At 55.6% G+C, this 18,061-nt stretch overlaps 1 protein-coding gene across 1 annotated transcript; it reads right to left on the minus strand.

Annotated features, from left to right (window-relative positions):
* Positions 1 to 456: 456 nt before the first annotated feature.
* Positions 457 to 9,484, minus strand: FKBP1A (FKBP prolyl isomerase 1A). Its single transcript, XM_079321900.1, has 5 exons — positions 9,346 to 9,484; positions 9,192 to 9,239; positions 3,329 to 3,441; positions 2,468 to 2,620; positions 457 to 1,486 (listed from the first exon to the last, which is right to left on the minus strand). The coding sequence occupies exons 1-4, from the start codon at positions 9,467 to 9,469 to the stop codon at positions 2,492 to 2,494; spliced, it is 414 nt and encodes a 137-aa protein (XP_079178026.1). The 5' UTR covers positions 9,470 to 9,484; the 3' UTR covers positions 457 to 1,486; positions 2,468 to 2,491.
* Positions 9,485 to 18,061: the final 8,577 nt, after the last annotated feature.

The raw sequence follows: 18,061 nt of genomic DNA on the forward strand, positions 1-18,061 counted from the left end.
ATCTATCCCTCATGCTTGCAGTCCAGGCTGAGTCACAGCCACAAGGGCACGAGGCTGTGAGGGTAATGCTTAATAGGTTATGGTGAGGCAATTAATTATGCAAATTCCAGCAGGCAGCCATCACCTCCCTACAGAGCACAGGAGCCCCAGGCATCCTCCTGTGCTCCCAGGGCTGAGCACCTGAGCCTCACACTAAGGCACAGCAGCACAACCCTGGCACAGCACCCTGTGATTCCTGCACAGCACCCACAGCACCCAAAGCATCCCACGAGCCTGGCAGAGCACCCTGTGATTCCTGCACAGCACCCACAGCACCCAAAGCACCCCACGAGCCTGGCAGAGCACCCTGCAAGCCCAGAGCAGCACCCACAGCACCCCACACAGCAACCCCTGAGCCCAGCCCAGCCCCTGCTGAGTGACAAGACGGGTGAGGGAAAAACCTCCAGGACACAGGGCTGAGAAAAGCCAGCATAAAGCGTTTTTATTGCAATAATAAACTGGATACCTTTGTGCGGCGGAGAAGGAAGTGACTGGAGGGAATTTCTGTTACCAACAGACTGGGCAGGGCAGAGGGAGGGGGCACAGGGCACAGCAATGCATCCTGTGAGACCAGGCAAGCAGCGATGACCAGCATCAGGTGGCAGGAGAGAACGGGCAGGTGTGCTCAGAGCAGGGACAACAGGGGGCTGACAGTTCCTTTCCATGGGGGAGAAGGAGGACAGAGGCATTCTTGTTGAGTTGAACCCCCACCACCTCCCCTGCAGACAGCACCTTCCCTTTGTCCAGTTTTCCTTTTTCTTTAAAGAAAGCTCCATGCTACGGGATTTTCAGGTGGTGGAGCTCTGGTGGAGACCCAACTCCCAAAATCAAAAGTGGTCTGGAGGGGAAGGCAGGCCCCCTGTGAGATGGCAGGGTGAAGCAGGGGCAGAGCAGCACTCCTTTCCCAGAGCAAACCCCACAATGCCTCCAGTGATGCTCCCCAGGGAGCAGGGAAAGGCCAGGCTCCCTTGCTGTCCTGTTCCAGGCAAAATTCCTATAAACAAGCCTACTGCTACCTTGCTCTCTGCATCCCTTCAGCCTCGACAACCTCACTCTGCTATGGCTTTTGCAGAAGCAGCAATTTCTGGTTTGAAAACACCATAAATCTGCACCAAAACAAGTAACTAACAGGATTCCTTTTGTTCAAATGACTCCTATCTAAGGTCAGCCCATCTGCGTGCTACTGGGAAAACATAGTCTACACCTGGAACAAAAATAAGATTAAGAACTTGACCCAAAAAGAGTTGAGGTTTACGGCGTATAGTTTAAAAAGACATAAAAACACGATACAAGGAGGAAGAGTCAGACGCAAAGCTTAGTGACCAAAGGCATTCAATCAAGGTGTAAGGTTATACAATGAGTGTAGTGGACTATCAGGAAAAGCTCCATACAAAGTCATGTGCACTTTTCTTGAAGCTGAGATTCTGGATTCCTCCATGTGCCAAACCTGTGGGGAGAGAGGAGAGGCAGCGTGACAGAGCTGCCTGCCCGAGGAGGAGGGAGTGTGCTCAGGGCAGCCTCCACACAAACCACACCAGGCCCTGAGAGCAGCAGCCAAGCCTCCATCACAGCAGGGAGCACAGCCCCACCCTGCCCACACCGTGGGGACCCCACACCCAGAGCACAGCCCCACAGAAATACAGAAGGGACCCTAAAGGCCCATCTCATTTCAGCATCCTGGCACAGGGAGGCACACTGTCCACGAGACCAGCTGCTCCAAGCCCCATCCAACCTGGCCTTGGATGCTGCCAGGGATGGGGCAGCCACAATTTCTCTGGACAGCCTGTGTCAGGGTGTCTCCATCCTCACAGGAAGAATTTCTCCCTAATGTCTAATCTAACCTTGCCCTCTGTCAGTGTGAAGCTGTTCTGCCTTGCCCTGTCACTTCAGGCCCTTGTGTGAAGTACCTCTCCAGCTCTTCTAGAGCCCCTTTAGGCTCTGGAAGGTGCTCCAAGATTTGCCCAGAGCCTTATCTTCTTCAGGCTGAGCAACTCCAGCTCTGAGCCTGTCTCCACAGCAGAAATGCTCCAACCCTTGGGTCACAATCACAGCCTTGTGCCCACATCATCAGCCCCATGCCCTGGCAGCATAACAGACAGGAGGGGGTGTGGCAGCTGAGCCCCCTTGGTGCAGCAACAACACTCAGAACCCAAAGCACAAAGAACTGCCACTGCAACACCTCCATTACAAGAACCTACTTTGCCAGGCTGAGAACTTTGCATGTAGCACTGTAGGGATTTGCATCCCAGCTCACCAGACTCCCAAGAGCAGCTTCCACCCACAGCCAGAAACCTGCCCTGTCCATCTCCTATTCCCCACTACTGCCCACTCCCCCATCCCACCTCCCCACATTGTCCCAAGATCAAACACAGGGGCCTTGAGCTGTCCTCAACCCACACAGTCTCTGAGAGAAGCTGCCCCTCCTTACCCGAGGACAGGGTGCTGGGATGGGTCATTCCAATTTCATGAGCTCCACGTCAAAAATTAGAGTGGCGTTTGGTGGGATGATGCCTGGGTGGCCAGTGGGGCCGTAGGCGTAATCTGGGGAGATGGTCATCTTTGCCCGCTGACCAACGCTCATCTGGGACAGGGACAGAAACACAGGGATGTCAGGAGATGGGCACAACTACCAGGTGAGTGACAGAGGAGGGACACACACCTGTCCCCACTGCTTTCCCCACACTGGGCAAGAGCAAGGACCCACACAAACCAGAGGAATGGGAGCAATGTCAGAGGGAAAAGTTAGGCAGCATGGGCTGGAAAAGGAGCAGGGCCTGGGATGTCCTTCACATGAGGGAACACAGGGAATGCCAGGCCATTCCCTCCAGCCACCAGCATCCTTGTGCTTGTGCTGCCAGCATGGCACAGAGTGAGCACTGTCACACAGGCAGGAGCTGAAGCTGTGCTGTGCCCACAGCGTGGGACCACAGCCTGGAGCTGTGCTGTGCCCACCAGCCCTCCCTCTGCGTGGGCTCTGGAGCCCAGGAGGCCTGAGCGCTCCCGCCGTGCTCGTTCAGAGCTAACTCAGAGCAGAAATGTCACCGCTGAGTCACCGACGTGCTGTAGGTGTTGCTGGGGCCTGGCCCGGCTCCGTTCCTGCCAGCTGGCAGGTGGCAATGCAGAAGCTGATATTCACACCCACACCTCCCAGCGCTAGGGGATGGAACAGGGGAATAAAATAAAATAAAATAAAATAATAATAAAAGAGGGAAGGAGCTGCATGCACACTGATCGCTGCCCACGCTGCAGCTCCTGGCACGGGGAGCGAGAGGCGGAGGAGCTGCGGCACCTGAGCGACTCCTTCCTCCCAGCCACGGATCACCTCCTGCTTGCCCATCACAAACTTGAACGGCTTGTTCCTGTCGCGGGAGGAATCAAACTTCTTCCCATCCTCCAGCATACCTGGGGAGAGAGAGGGAGGTGATGGTGATACAGGGACAGAGCCACGCGCGCCAGCGTGCGATGCTGTGACCTGGCAGCCCGAGCAGGTGACAGTCACATGGCTCTGAGTCAAAGATGTGTCTCAACTTGTCTTCCTTTTCCCTGGGAAACACCTGAACAGGAGGGGAAACCCCTGCAGCATCACCCATCCTCGGGCAGGGAAGGATGACATTTAACTGTTTTGGCCCAAAGAGAAGTGCTCCTCTGGGCCAGGACCAAGGACAGACAGGGGAGCAGATGGACGGGGGAAGGAAATCTTGCCCACCTTGCAGCACCACCAACAGCCATTTATCAGGCAGCAGGATCTGACCTTGTGCTTCCCATCCCACCAGGAAACACACCTCTCACTCCTCACCAGGCTTCCACCTTCAGGCACCCAAAACACTGATAATACTGCCCCATCTGGAGGCTGTGACTGGCCTCCAGCCCTGCCTGTGCCCAGCTGATCTAAGCCAAATCCCTCCTGGACCCAGGAATGACAACAGGGAGAGGCAGCACCAAGTGCTGGATGCATGTGCCTGGGGCAGCCCTTGTTCCCCAGCATGGGCTGAGCCAGGCTGATATCCCCAGAGCTAAATATAACTCCCCAACATGAGCTAAGGAGGAATTTCCTCCCCTCCCTTGCTCCCTGCCTGACCTTCTTGGGGAATCTTGGAGCTGGCGCTGCCTTATAGGAGTAGTAACTCCACCAGTCAGCTCCCATAAGACAGCTCCAGCTCTGCATTAACACAGCCAGTGCCCTGTCCAATAAACCCTGTGTGATAAGAGCAAAATTACACTCTCTTCCAAAACACTTCTTCACTTCTCAAAAAAGCCCCAAAATCCTGCTATCCTGGCAGGAAACTGCTCTATGTCCTGAAAAATCAAACTTCCTCAGGATGGCATGGAGCAGATTCACTTCCATTTGCCAGGGCATGTATGCAAGGGAAAATGTGTCTGGTGAAAAAGATGGGATGGGGAAGCTCAGCCCCTGCTTGCACAGTGACCAGAGCGAATGGCACAAAGGGACCAGCAGCCACAGTGATGGGAAATGCTCAATGGAGAGAAGGGAATGGGAGAAAATACATCACCTTTGCAGAGGCAACAAGCACCCAGACGTGTGGGCTCCTCTCAGGGAGTAGAATTTAACAGACAGCAAAAATCCCTTCTCCAGGGTGTTGAGCATCAGCTCAGCCAGTCACGCTGTAGCCCTGGACTTTGGAATAGTAAATCTGGAGCTCTCTCATTTCCTCCCTCCAGGATAAACCTCTTGTCGCTGAACCTGCTTCCAGCCCTGTCTGGCACTGCTGCTCGCTGCCATCCGCTGGCCCTGCTCCCGCCTGGCAGCAGGGACACAGGGACACAGGGACACGGGGACACGGGGCAGGGATGCCGGCTGGCACCAGCAGCGCTGCCTGCCCGCGGCCCCAGCTGACCCTGACTCAGCTCCGAGCCCTCCGAGCTGGCTGAGGAGGGAGAGGGGACAGCTCTGCCACCCTTCTCCCTGGACACCCAGCAAGGAAAAACCCCAGGGGCCATGCAGCACAACCCCCTGCTTGTCACAGCATGCACTGCTGGCATGCTCCCAGGGCATCTGCAGCCTGGCAAAGTGAATCCTGTTTGATGTCCTGACCAGGGAATGCAGAGGCATCAGCAGCAGTGCAGGAGATGCTGCCAACCATGCACAGGCGTGGACAGCACTGCTGACCCCACTGCCAGCCTCAAGAACTGGACCCCAGTCCAGCCTCAAGAACTGTTTCAGAGCTGGCAGAAGAGAGGGATTGTTGGATTGTGCTGGTTGCAGCAGCCTTAGGGATCGATCAGCTTTCCCAAACCACGATGGAAAAGGTCATATGTGGGAGCCTGCCATGCTCCCCCATCATGCCAGCAGGAAAAACAAAGTCTCCAATCTCTCCAAGACTGCATCTTCATCTCAGGCACTTCCTCTGCCCACAAGCCCCCTGGGAGATTTCTCCAGCTCTGGACAAGTATGAGTAACCATTTCCTCATCCCTGCCATCCCTCAGCAAGGAGATAACAAGATCTTAAAGCTATTAAAGAGGCAAAGCATCCTCTGCAAAAGCAGCTACCTCAGCAGAGCCTCAGGAGCAGGAGGCAGCCCCTGATACACCCCAGCTTATCCAAGCCCCTGGGCTCCATACTTGTCACCCCCAGTCCTGCAAGGACAGCAGAGCTCACACAGGTGGATTCTGGACACTCACTTGCCCTGGCTCCAACCCAGAAGGATTTGAACTCCCTGAGGTGTCAAGAAATCTCAGTGAGGAAGAAGGGAGAGCCCTACAGCTGAGGCTGCAGCAGCCCTGGGATGGAGTAGGGGCTCTGGAGCACAGCCCCAGTCCCAGGCGGGCAGCGTGGCCCTGCCAGGTCTCTGCCACACTTGGCAGGCAGGAGCTGGGAGCCGCCGGCTGCAACGTGCGACTTGGCTGCAGGCTCTGGGCGGGCAGAGGCAGCAGAGAGCGGTGCTGGAGCAGGCACAGCAGTCCTGGGACAAACCGGCCGGGTCGGCTTCTGCCAGGGGTGCAGGGCCCCACCCGCACCCCCTCCATCCCCTCCGGGCTGCTGATCCTTGGCATCGCCCAGGGGCTCCGGCACAGAGCCAGCCTCCCCAGGAGAGGCAGGGAGAGACCAGAGCAGTGGGGCAGGCACCTCTGCTCCAGCTGGGACGGGATGGAAAACCCTTGCCAGAAACCCTGGAGTACCCAGCATGCTCCAAACCCCTGCTCAGGGCAGGGATGCCTGGATGAGGTTCAATCCTGCCTCCACGAGTGCTCCCCATCACTCAAGCCCACCCCATTATCAGCCACAGCTGGGACAGAGGACCCCAGAGCAGGCAGGGAAGGGGGTGTAGGAGACTGCACTGAGCTCCCACAGTTGCCACAAGCCATGGACTGGGAGTCGCACACCTTGGGAGGAAACAGCTCACAACCACAGGACATTGACTGAGCAGTGGGAGAGCATCGAGGGCAGCACCCAGAGCAGCCAGGGGAGCACCACTGCCCCAGGGAATGTGCACAGGTTCTAGGGAGGACAACAGTCCCCCCAGTACTATCCTGCTGGGGAAATGCAGTTTCCTCCAGTATCCCTCTCTGCTCCAAGCCCCACATGCTGAGTGTGCTTTGCCACTCAGGCAAAGCAGTTTGGCCAATCCATGTCAGACTTGCTCCTGTCCTGGCACTCCCCAGAAGAACTATAGCCACCCCATTTCCTCTCCTGAAGTGCAGTGGGGTGCCCCACTGCAGTCTCCCCACACAGCTGGTCTCCCTGGCACCAGCACTGAAGGAGCCCTAACTGCACAGCACCCCCACTCTGCTCCCTGCTCTGACTCAGGGGGGCTTAGCTCTGTTGGCCCCCAACCCACATCTTCCCCCCACTGATTCACTCCCACACTCCGTTCCACCCCATGCCAGTTGCTGCAAGCAAAGCAAAGTGTGTTAAACACACTGGGCACATTGGGGAACTTTATCCTTGATTTAGCTCCTTTAAGAGTCCTACATAGCAGATTTCATATCAAAGGCTCTTTTGGACACCCCATGGCACAAGCCCTCCACAAAAAGACTCAGGACCTGGAAGGAAGGAGGGGAAACAGGTTCAATTCCACCAGCTCTCCCCACACATTTCCATCTCTAGAACCCCAGCATAAGCAACTGGCATCTCCAAGGAGGAGGCCCAGAGGTTGCTCTTCTCTCCATCTCTTTCCTCTGCACTGCCCTCCCACACCAGAGCTGTCTGTCCATCCTGGGGTCCTCCTGGCAGGGCCATGCCCCATGGAGCAGAAACCTGGGCACAGGCAGAAGCAGCACCAGCCACTGGCTGATCAAGCTGGCTCACCACAATCCCTCACCTTTGGATCACTTTTTTTTTCCCCCAAGTGGTTTTTTACCCAAACCACTGTGCATCTATAACCCAGCACAGGGAGAGCTGCCTCCTGAATACCACAGGCTGGATCTCCCCAGCACTGGAGCAAAGGGCAGCTGGGGACAGAGCCAACGCAGGGCTCTGGAAGGAGTCCTGGAGCTCAGCACCTCCAGCACTGCATTGTGCCACCATCCTGGATGCTGCTCTGGGATCAGTGAGCATTGCAGCTGGGCCAGGAATCAAAGGTTTGTAAGGTTTCCCATGAGCCAAGCCCCGTGTCTGGCAGGGCTGGCTGCAGGAACTGCGCTGCCGACGCAGGGAAATGGCATCAGGGCCTGGAGGTGTTTGATTCCTGCTGCCTGCCGAGGCGGGGGGGGGCAGGAGCTGCCTGCAGACGGAATGGGGGTGGGGATAAAGGACAAATGGAGACAATAATAACAAAAAAATAAAATAAAGGAAATTAGAGAACCGCTCCCAGGCGCAGCAGACGACTGCTGCTGGGGAGGGTCCGTTGTGAGCAAGTCACCACGTAGCACTTTTACTGAAGCACCGTGACGTGGGGACAGGATGCTGGTGACCCCCAAACAGCTCTGCTGGGGTGGGGGACGGAGCTGGGGAGAGCAGCCAAGCTCCAGCAGCGCCGCAGGAGGGGAGAGCCGGCGCAGGGAGCCAGAGGGTTGGGAGCCGGGAGGGCTGGCAGGCGGCAGGACTGGCCCACCGGGAGCCACTTGACTGCCTGCCAGCCTCTCTTTGTTCTTCCACCGGCAGAGGAAACGGGGCGGCCGGGCAGACCAAGCTGTTTCCTCTCCCTGCTGACGAGGGAACGGGAAGGATGGGGGAGATGGAGGAGCAGCAGATGGGCTGGATGCCCGCCGAGCCCTCTCGGCAGGCCAGGCCCCGTTCCGCAGAGAGGGGCACCCCCAGCCCCCCAAGCACTGGGGTGGGAAAGGGAATTGGTTATTAGCAAAAACAGCCACAAATGAGTCATTAACGCATTTTTACCATGCCGATGAGCCAACGCTGTACAAAAGGCAGCCCAGGGATACACGACCCTCAGGGTGATCCCCAAACCGTTTTTTGGGGTCCCAAGGTTGGTTTCTTTACCCCAGCATTCTTCGCGGAAGGCTGCTGGAGAACATGACCCCCCCGGGCTTTGGGGCAGCCCCTCGTTAAAACACTACCCCGACCACTTAACAGCGCCCTGGTTACTCGCACTAGGTCCCCTAAAAAATCCCCAGGATGCGGTGGGACGGCCCCACGGGTACCCCTGAAGCCAGCCCACAAAGGAGAAGGGACTGGGGCAGGACTGGGGAGGGGATTGCACTCCTGCAGGGAGCTGTGGCGGGAGGAACCCTGCTCTGAAGAAGCTCTGAAAAAGCAGACCCCAAAGCTCCCGGGGGGTGACTCGAGGAGCCCGGGGGGGCTCCGGGCCCGGCCGCCCCACAGCCCACGGGCCTCGGCTACTCCGGGACCCCCAGGGCTCTACCCGGGGTGCTCCTGCCTGCGCTCCGGCGTCTGCTGCAGCTCGTTCCCCGGTGCACCCCCAGAAAGAAAGCTGGATACGCGTGGGAAAGGCCCCTTCATTGAAAAGGCTGCGGGAAAGACGGGGACAACGGGGGCTCCCCACGGCCACGGGGCACCGACAGGATCTCCACGCTCACCCCAGCGCCCCCCGGGAGAGGCCCCCGTGGCGGCCCCGAGCCCCCTGCTCCCCACGGAGAGGCGCGGCCCATCCGTGCGGCCGCGCCCGGGGTCCCTGCAGGGAGCCGGGGGCGGGGGGCGGCAGGCCCCGCTCCCCCGTGTCCGGGCCGGTCCGAGCCTCCCGCCCCTCCGCTGCCGGGGCCGCCCCGCACTCACCCGTGTAGTGCACCACGCAGGTCTGGCCGCGCTTGGGGAACGTCCGCCCTGCGGGGAGACACGCGCCATCACCCCGCGGCACCGGGACCCGCACCGGGAGCCGCGGGGAGGGCAGGGAGAAGGGGTGGGGGACAGCGGGCTCGCCGCGGCTCACCGTCGCCGGGGGCGATGGTCTCCACATGCACGCCCATGCCGGTGCCGGTGCCGCTCGCACCCGCAGCGCCCGCAGCCCGACGGAGGAGGGGCCGGCTTTGCGCAGCCGCGGCAGTCACCGCCATAGAGCCCGCCCGTCACTTCCATAGATCCCGCCCGGCCTTCCACAGATCCCGCCCGGCGGTGCCGCCCTGGCCGCCGCCATCTTCCGCCCCCCCGCCCGCCGCCATCTCGGCACCGCGCGGTTGCCGGGGGAACGCGGGCCCGGCCATGAGGGACCCTCCGCGCATTTGCCCCTTTATCGCCATTTCCAGCCCGCACAGCCGCGGGCTGCGTGGCCCAGCACAAAATCAATTAGGCTGGAAAAGACCTTTGAGATCAGCGAGTCCAACCTCTGACCCAACCACCACCATGTCAACCAGACCGGGGCACTGAGCGCCACGTCCAGTTTTTCCTTAAACACCTCCAGAGATGGCGAGTCCATCACCTCCCTGGGCAGCCCATTCCAAATTCTAATCACCCTTCCTCTGAAGGTATTACTCCTAATGTCCAACCTAAACCTCCCCTGGTGCATTTTAAGACCGTGTCCTCCCATCCTGTCCTTTGTTCGCTGAACTGGAGGGAGTGAAGGCGGCAGTGCCGACTGTGGAGCCCCAAAGGCAAAGGGCAGCAGCGTCCTGGCTTGTGCCCGCCCCAGTGTCAGGGCAGGGCCCGTCCCTGTGCTCGGCACTGCTGAGCACCTCGAATCCTGCCATCGGTTCTGGGCCCTTCATTTCAGGAAGGACATGGAGGTGCTGGAGCGTGTCCAGAGAAGAGGATGGAGCTGGGAAAGGGGCTGGAGCATCAGGAGAGGCTGAGGGAGCTGGGGGGGCTCAGCCTGGAGAAAAGGAGGCTCAGGGGGATCTTCTCACCCTCACAACTCTCAAAGAGCCAGGTGGGGGTCAGGCTCTGCTCCCAGAGAACAGGGACAGGACAGGAAAAAATGCCTCAAGTTGTGCCAGAGGAGGTTTGTGTTGGATATTGAGGAAAATTGGTTCAAAAGGATGATCAGACATCACAGGCTGCACAGGGCAGTGGAGTCATCATCCCCAAAGGAATTTAAAAGACATGTGGATGTGGCACTTGGGGACATGGTTTCGTGGTGGCTTTGGTCATGCTGGGATTTGATGATCTTAAATGTCTTTTCCAACCATAACAATTCTGTGATTAATGCTGCTCCCCACTGTGCAGATGGAGGTCAGCGCTGGCCCTGCATCGCTGGGACATGCTCAGCAAAAGATATGCAGGTTTGAACAATCCCACACTCAAAAGGACTTTTTCTGGCAACAGCAGCAACTATTTTCTCTTTTGGTCAAAAAAAGAATCACTCCAGGCACAGGATTTTTGCCTCAAAGTGTCCTATTTCTTTACTTCAAGGAGGTGAACTTGAGCCTCCACAAGGGAACAGAGAAGTTCCAAGGACAGCCAAGAGACTAATAGAAAGCCAGGATTCTCAGCAAGTGCACTAAAATGGGACATAAGAGGAGGAGACTCTTAAAGTAACAGATAATAGCATGAAGCGAGTTTTACTTGCTTCTGTCCCTTGCTTGTATCTTTTAAATACTGAAATACCAAGGGTGGGTTTTTTTTCCTTCTTTGATACCATAGCATTATATTTTACATTAAAGCTCCAACTCACCAAAGGTGCTGGTGGTCCCTGACTTTCCACATCAGGAGGGCAGATGTGTGAGGCCCTGGGTCAAGGTGAAAAACAACAGGGTAGAAAAAGGGGCATGTTCTCATCCCTGTGTAGTAATGGTGTCTTTGCCAAGAGCTGGGCCTGCTCTCTACAAGAACTAGTGATAAACAAGGATCTGAAAGGGGAAAATGCTGCTGGATGTAAGCCCACGCTGGAGCCCTTGTCTCACTGGTGCAGGCACGCTTGCACATGTCAGGTACAGCAGCTCTCACTCTGGGTGGGGTGTTTTGGGTTTTTTTTGGTTTTTTTTAAGTCCCTGGCATAACCTGCTCATCTTACCAGCAGCAAGGTCACTGCAACAGGGGCATGGTGCTCAGCCAGGTTTGACCAACTCCTCACTGCTCAGGGTCCAGCTGGTCAGACCCAGGACAAGTTCAGGTCACATTCTGGTGCCTAAATTCTTGAGAAAACACAAAGGCTTGAAAGCTAGTGAATTCTGCCCCAGTCGTTCCCTGCCATCCACTGACAGAACTCACAAAGTCAGAAATGCCAAGAGGGACAAGCGTGACCATTGAGATTTAATACTGTAAAAAATAAAAGGGACATTATTTGAGCTACAGAAACACCACCCCAGGCAGCAGTGGGCTGGCAGGCACCACACACACCAGCAGCTGCGGATTTGCTGGAGGGAAGGACGGATGCACAGAGGGATCTGGGCAGGCTGAATCGATGGTGCAAGGCCAAAGGTATGAGATTCAACAAGGACAAGTGCCAGGTACTGCCCTCAGGTCACAGCAACCACATGCAGGGCTCCAGATTTGGGACAAAGTGGCTGGAAATTTGGGAAGAGATCTGGGGGTGCTGGACAGCAGCAGCTGAGCTTGAGCTTGTGTGTGCTCAGGAGGGCAAGAAGGGCAATGGCACCTGGATGAGCAATAGTGTGGCCAGCAGGACCTGGGCAGTGCCCCTGCTCCTGTGCTGGTCCTAAATCCAGAGGCAGCCAGACTGGAAGCAGTGACAGTGCATCCCAGCAACTGACCAGGCTGAGCCAGGTGATCCCAAGGAAGAGCCTTCACTCTCCAGACAACTAAACAACAATAAATGAAAAAAAAAAGGGAAAAACATGAGGTTCTTTGTGTGTCAGAGAAGTGGTTTTGAGCCAGGGCTGCTGTGACCGTCCTGACACTGCTCTCGAACACCATCGCCCCATTGATCGCAGTGTCACCATGAGACTTGAGGCTTTGCATTGATTCATCACACAACTGGGGAGCAATTTGCTCAAATCCTGCCAGTGTGCACCAGACTGGAGAGCTGCAAGGTCAGCCTACGGTCAGATCCAGCTCCAGCCCTAAAAATAACCAGCCTCCCTCTCTGCCTCTGCACAAGGCTGAGCCCAGCCCAGCACTACAGCCCCAGGATGGCTGAGTTCCCCCCTCTCCCCCCACTGCCCCCTCACTGTTGCCAGGAGAGATGTGGGGGTGCCAGCAGCTTTTGAAGATGCTGCTGTGGGAGATGTAGCTATGGGCTACGATTTAAAAGTTCAGCCCTTCTTGAAATTCATTTGACACTTCTGCTATAACCTCCCAACCTGTCAAAACCCAGGACAAGCTGCCAACCCCTCCCAGCTGCTGGCCCGAGGCAGTATAGCCCATTCTCTCCTGTCTTCCCAGAAGTGACTCAGGTGACATGGCCCAGGCAGGTGGACAGAGGTGACCCCCACCCCCCTGCTGCCAAGTGTTATTTCTGCTCATGCTTTAACCCACTGCTGGCTTCAACTTCACCTTTGTTCAAAGAAATTCTAAACCTTTCCCTGTGAAAGGGCAGTCTGAGCACAAAGACATCCACTATCTCGGCAGTATTTTCTCTAAAAACTGGTCAAAAATAGTTTCCTCTCAAAAACAGCCCCTGTGTTTGCTGTGCTGCTTGTGTTCCCACCAGGCTAAGTGACACCTCCACACCCTGATGTCTCAGTGCTGCTCTGGGGCTGTGGGGATCCTTCCTCCCAGCACTGCAGTCCAGAGGAAAGCATGGAAATGCCTTGCCAGATCTATCAGGACCTGCCAGGCCAAGCCCTGGAAGAAGCTCTGGTGAGGTGGCAGGGCAGGGGCTGCAGCAGGACCCCCTCCCCGTGCCTGCCAGCTGGGAGAAGGAGGGGTTTGGGACACAAACCAGGCCTTTGGGATGGGAACAGGAAGCAACAGGAAGCAATGACTTTCCCCCACAGCAGCACATCCTGACAGTGCAGCAAATCCGTGTCTGGATGAACTCAGCCTCTCCAGCCTGGGTTAATTCCCAGTTGCCACACTCTACCTAATGTGAGTTAGAAGGAACCCAAGCACTTGTGAAACCTGGTGAGAAGTCAGGCAGGGGGCAATGGCTTCAAACTAGATCCATCCCTCTTCCTCCCCAGCTGCAGCTCCCCCAGGCTCTGGCAGCACAGGATGGTGTGTGAGACACTCAGCCCCAGGCTCCATGTTCCTTACAGTCTGGAAGGAGCTGTACCTCAACAGGTGCTACAGGAATTTCAGGGAGGCAGGGTAGGGATCACACCACACTATAGCAGAGCACCCTGGACAGCACAGAGCTTGGAGCAGCCCCGAGGAGGAAGCAGAGCTGGCCAGATGCGACCCTCAGATAAGGTGGTCACACTGCTCCTTGCACAAGCTGAGCTTCACAGCACAGCCTCTTCCCCAGCCTCCAAACCACAGCCCAGCTACTGCAAGATCAAGATCTGTGAGAGGAAGCGCTAACATTTGAGAGAAAAAGTAATGTCTGAGTTTCTGACATTTCTTATTTTCTTAACTGCTTCAAGTCCTTGCCCTGCAGCAGAACCCTGTGATCTCTGCATGCAAGATCTGCACCCAGTTGGAGCCTGGAGAAGAGCTGCTGGCACAGCTCTGTATGTCCCACCACACTGGCTTCTCAGAGCACTGAATCCCTCAAAAACCTCACCTCCCAGTGGAGTGTCCCAGCTGCCTCCTTGTGCTACCACTCAAGGAATTTAAACAGCAAAGACCCTCCTGAGGTATCTTCTTGGACGTTTACCATGGGACCAGCTTTTTGCCAGGATTTTCTCCTTGGGCTCTTGCTGACCAGAAAGCCAGTAGCAGACTGCATCCCAGTCTCTTCCAAGGAAAATTATCAAAGAGATGTGGAATGGCTCCAGCCAGGAGGGGAAAGTGAAACAACATTTTGAAAGGGAAAGAAGTCCTGGGGAAAGGCTGTGAGCAGCAGCACAATGCAGCTTGTTCCAGCCAGTCTTTCATCTGCATTCTCTGGACACCCCTCCAAGTGTTGAAATGGCCCAGAAACTTCTCCACCACCAATATTTACAATCGTGTGATTTTGATCCAGTTTGAATGCATTTCCAATGACTTTCAGCTACCTACCAAACTCTGCCTTTGCCCCAGACTGCTGAACCCCTTTGCAGATAACCCCATTCATTGTTCAAAGCCAGGTTGGGTGGGGTTTGGCACAGTCTGGTCTAGTGGAAGGTGTCCCTTCCAGTGGAAGGGGTTGGAATGAGATAAGCATTAAGGTCCATTTCAAGCCAAACCTTTCTCTGATCCCACACCCACTCCTCTACCAGCCAGAGCTCCAAGGCAAAAGCTAATCAGTGTGCATTTGTGTCATTTGCTCCTCTTGGGCTTGTCTTGTCAACAGGGTCACATCTCTGGTGTTTTCCCTGATTCTCCTCAAGGCATATTTGCAGGAGATGAGAGGCTGCTAATGAATGAGACACAGATCTAATTGAGGCACAGTGCTTGCTGAGCTCTGACATTGTCCTTTCTGGTTCTGTTGAACCACAATCCAACGCTTCAAGTTCTGTAACATTAAAAAGTACAAATTGCATCAGGCTTAAAGTGACTGTAATGGAGGCAGTGAGGAGAGAGACTGCAGAGACCAGAACCCAGGGGATTTCTATAGATCAGCAGTGGAAGCACAAGGAATGTTACATCAAGCAGGAAAAGGGCTGATGACAAAACCTCTCTTATTTGGATGTGGTTAACTTCAGTAAACACCATACTGATCCTCAAGTATCTGGCAAATTCCCAGAGGCAACCTACAGCACTGACTTTCCCCCAGCCCCAAACTGAATTTGCTGACTAGTGTGATACATCTCAGCATGGACCAAGACCAGGAATATCCTGTGGATACAGGGTAAGGCCACACTGAGAGAGGACAGCTCATCCGGGCTTGGCTTGGCACTCACTGTCCTACAAGCAGACCTGTCCCAAGGCCATTCTGTCAGCACAGTGCAGACCAGGGCTGACCTCCCCTCAGCACAGGCCACTGTGGGTGATGCTCAGGGCTAACAGGCTTGTGAGCACCTCGGGTTCTTGGTCCTACCACATTTCTCCTCCAGAAGAGCCCTGCAGAGTGAGGGGGGATGAACACTGGGCACAGGGCTGCTGTGCAAGAGGCTGGGCTGAGGGACAGGCTGCAGGATCACATGGACAGCTGGGGAACCAGGAAACTGAATCAAGGAATGCCTCAAATTCCCACTCCCCTCATCTCTTAGGGTGAGCCAGCTCTCTGGGCTGGCTGGGCTGGGGACAGCTTGCTGTGCCACTAACATCAGTCGAGATAACAGCTACCCTTGAGGGGTGACAGATCCTCACTGTGATGGTACTGGGGAGCAGCGTACAAAATCATGGACACCGTTCCAAAAAAGCAACATTCCAGAAGGCACTGAATGAGTTTCCCTCACGCAGCAATTAGCAATAACTCCTCCACAGCCCCTGCCATGGAAAAAGCACTGATGCTGCTCTGCCCACCAGGCTGGAGGGCCCAGCTTCTCCCTGCACACCCAGGGGAGCAGAGTGTTTGCCTTCCTTGTGCCAGCCTGTTCTTACCTCTCAGCTTCTGGTCCCCGTTTACTTTCTGCCTTTTACGACCCGCAGCAAGAGTCAGGTCCCTATGTTCCAAACTGCAGGCATGCAATCTCAAAAGCCTTGTCCCCCGGGGATGGCTGAGGCATTAGGCTTGCACCACCGAGGAGCACTTACTCATACAACATCTTATTTCCACAGCAGTTGTGTTTCTAAAATTACAAAGGCATTTCTCCGGCTGCACGGTTTTGCGGTAGCTTTTGTTCCCTTGATGCTCTCAGCAGGTAGGACAGTGCTCTGCACGGCTCTGCCCATTTCACTTGAAAGTCAGCAACAACACCACAAGGCAGAGCTTTGCTTTAACAATGTGTTCTCGAGCCTGAGTCATAAACACTTCAAACCACCCCCACAGCCTGCGGCTCGAGCCGGGCAGGCTCCGCGTGGGCGAGCGCACTCGCGAGGGCGAGCTGCACGTGTGAAATGCGCCTCTGCATGTGAGGAAGCAGCACCCTGGGACACTGATCTTACCTCTCTGCAGACCACTCTCCTCTCTGAGAGAGCCCCTTGTGTCGATCTGTGCAGCTCAGCATCTTTGTGATGCCCAGAAGCAGCCGCAGACACGGCTGCATCCTGCACGTGGCAGGGACGCACAGCCTTCCTTGGCCCGGGTGAGGAAGACTGCCTTGCACATCAAGCTGTTGCTGCAAATGCACATCTGAGCTGGCTGGGGATTTGACAAGTGAAGGTACAGCATCTGTGAGGCTCCAGGGGGAGCTGATGTGGGGGAAATGACCTACTCTGCTGGAGGAGTGTGGCCAGACCCTGCCCACAGAGGCAGGAACTCTGTCAGGGCTCACAGTACAGCATGTACTCAGGGCAGTAGTTCCCAGGCTCTCTGCAGTCAAGTGGAGAAATCTACTGCTCTCCAAAGGTCAAGCTGTGTCCAGCATTGATTCCCATCCCAGACTGCTCCGACTATGAGATCTCAGGGATGCTTGGAAGAAGGCCTGAGCTCCAGAGCACTACAGGAACACGCTGGAGCCAGCCCAGCACTCCTGCCTCAGCACCAGCACCCAGCAGCTGTGAAGAACCAGCATGTGAAACCCAGAGCAGGCAGGCAGAGTGGCAGAAATAGGCAGGGAGAGGGCAGTGGGAACAGGCAGGTCCTTGCTGCAGGCCACTCCCCAACAAAAGCCCCTCTCTGCCAAAGAAGACCTGGAACCCTGCTTGGACTCATTCACAGAATTACAAAATGCTTTGGGTTGGAAGAGACCTCATTTTGTTCCAACCCCCTGCCGCAGGCAGGGACACCTTCCACTGTCCCAGGTTGCTCAGAGCCCCATCCAGCCTGGCCTTGGACACTTCCAGAGATGGGGCAGCCACAGCTTCTCTGGGCAACCTGTGCCACCCTCAAAGGAAGAATTTTTTCCTAATATCCCACCTGTCTCTGCCCTTGTCAGTGTGAAACCATTATCCCTTGTGATATCACTCCAGGCACTTGTGCAAAGTTCCAGGACAAAGTCAGTGAGAATGGGAAGCGTGGATAGATCCACATGGATACATCATTGTCTTGGGGTGAAAAGAGAAGTGCAGAATTTGTTATCAGAGATGGCACTTGCTCCCTCACATTGTTCACACAGACCAGTTGTCTGCAGTGGACAGCAGGAGTAAGAGAGCTCTTTTGACTTTTTGTTTGGTTTTCTCCTGGCTAGCTGAAGCAAAGGAGTTCCCCTGGACTGTTCTTTTCCCTTTTTCTTGGAATTGTTTAAACCTGCTCTGGATGAAAACCCAGAACAGTACCAGGAGCTCACACCTGTGGCCCACCAGGCCTGGCCTGGGCTGTGACATTTCCCAGTGCTGGAGGGACTGAGAACAGCCTGAGTGACCTGAGTTGCAAGCCACAGAGGAGACTCTTCTGAATTTGTCATCTCTTCGGAGCAGCAAGAGGTTTTTCTGTTTGGTATTGTTCATTTTTGTGCTGGGAAGTGCTTTGTCTGTTAAATAAATAGGGTTTTTTTCCCCACTTTTCTCTAAGGAAATTTTCCCCCAAACCAATTGTGGGAGGGACTGCTTGAATCTGGAGGGGCCCCATTCAGAGGTTTCCTCCCAGATTTGCCCTAAACCAGGACAATCATACATTTTTCTTTTATACTGGAAGATCTGCAATTTCCACCCTCCTTCAGCCTGGGAGCTCCCAAGAGATCTCC

The sequence above is a fragment of the Erithacus rubecula genome, assembly GCF_903797595.1.
Source record: "Erithacus rubecula genome assembly, chromosome: 18".
Classification (NCBI taxonomy): Eukaryota; Metazoa; Chordata; class Aves; order Passeriformes; family Muscicapidae; genus Erithacus; species Erithacus rubecula.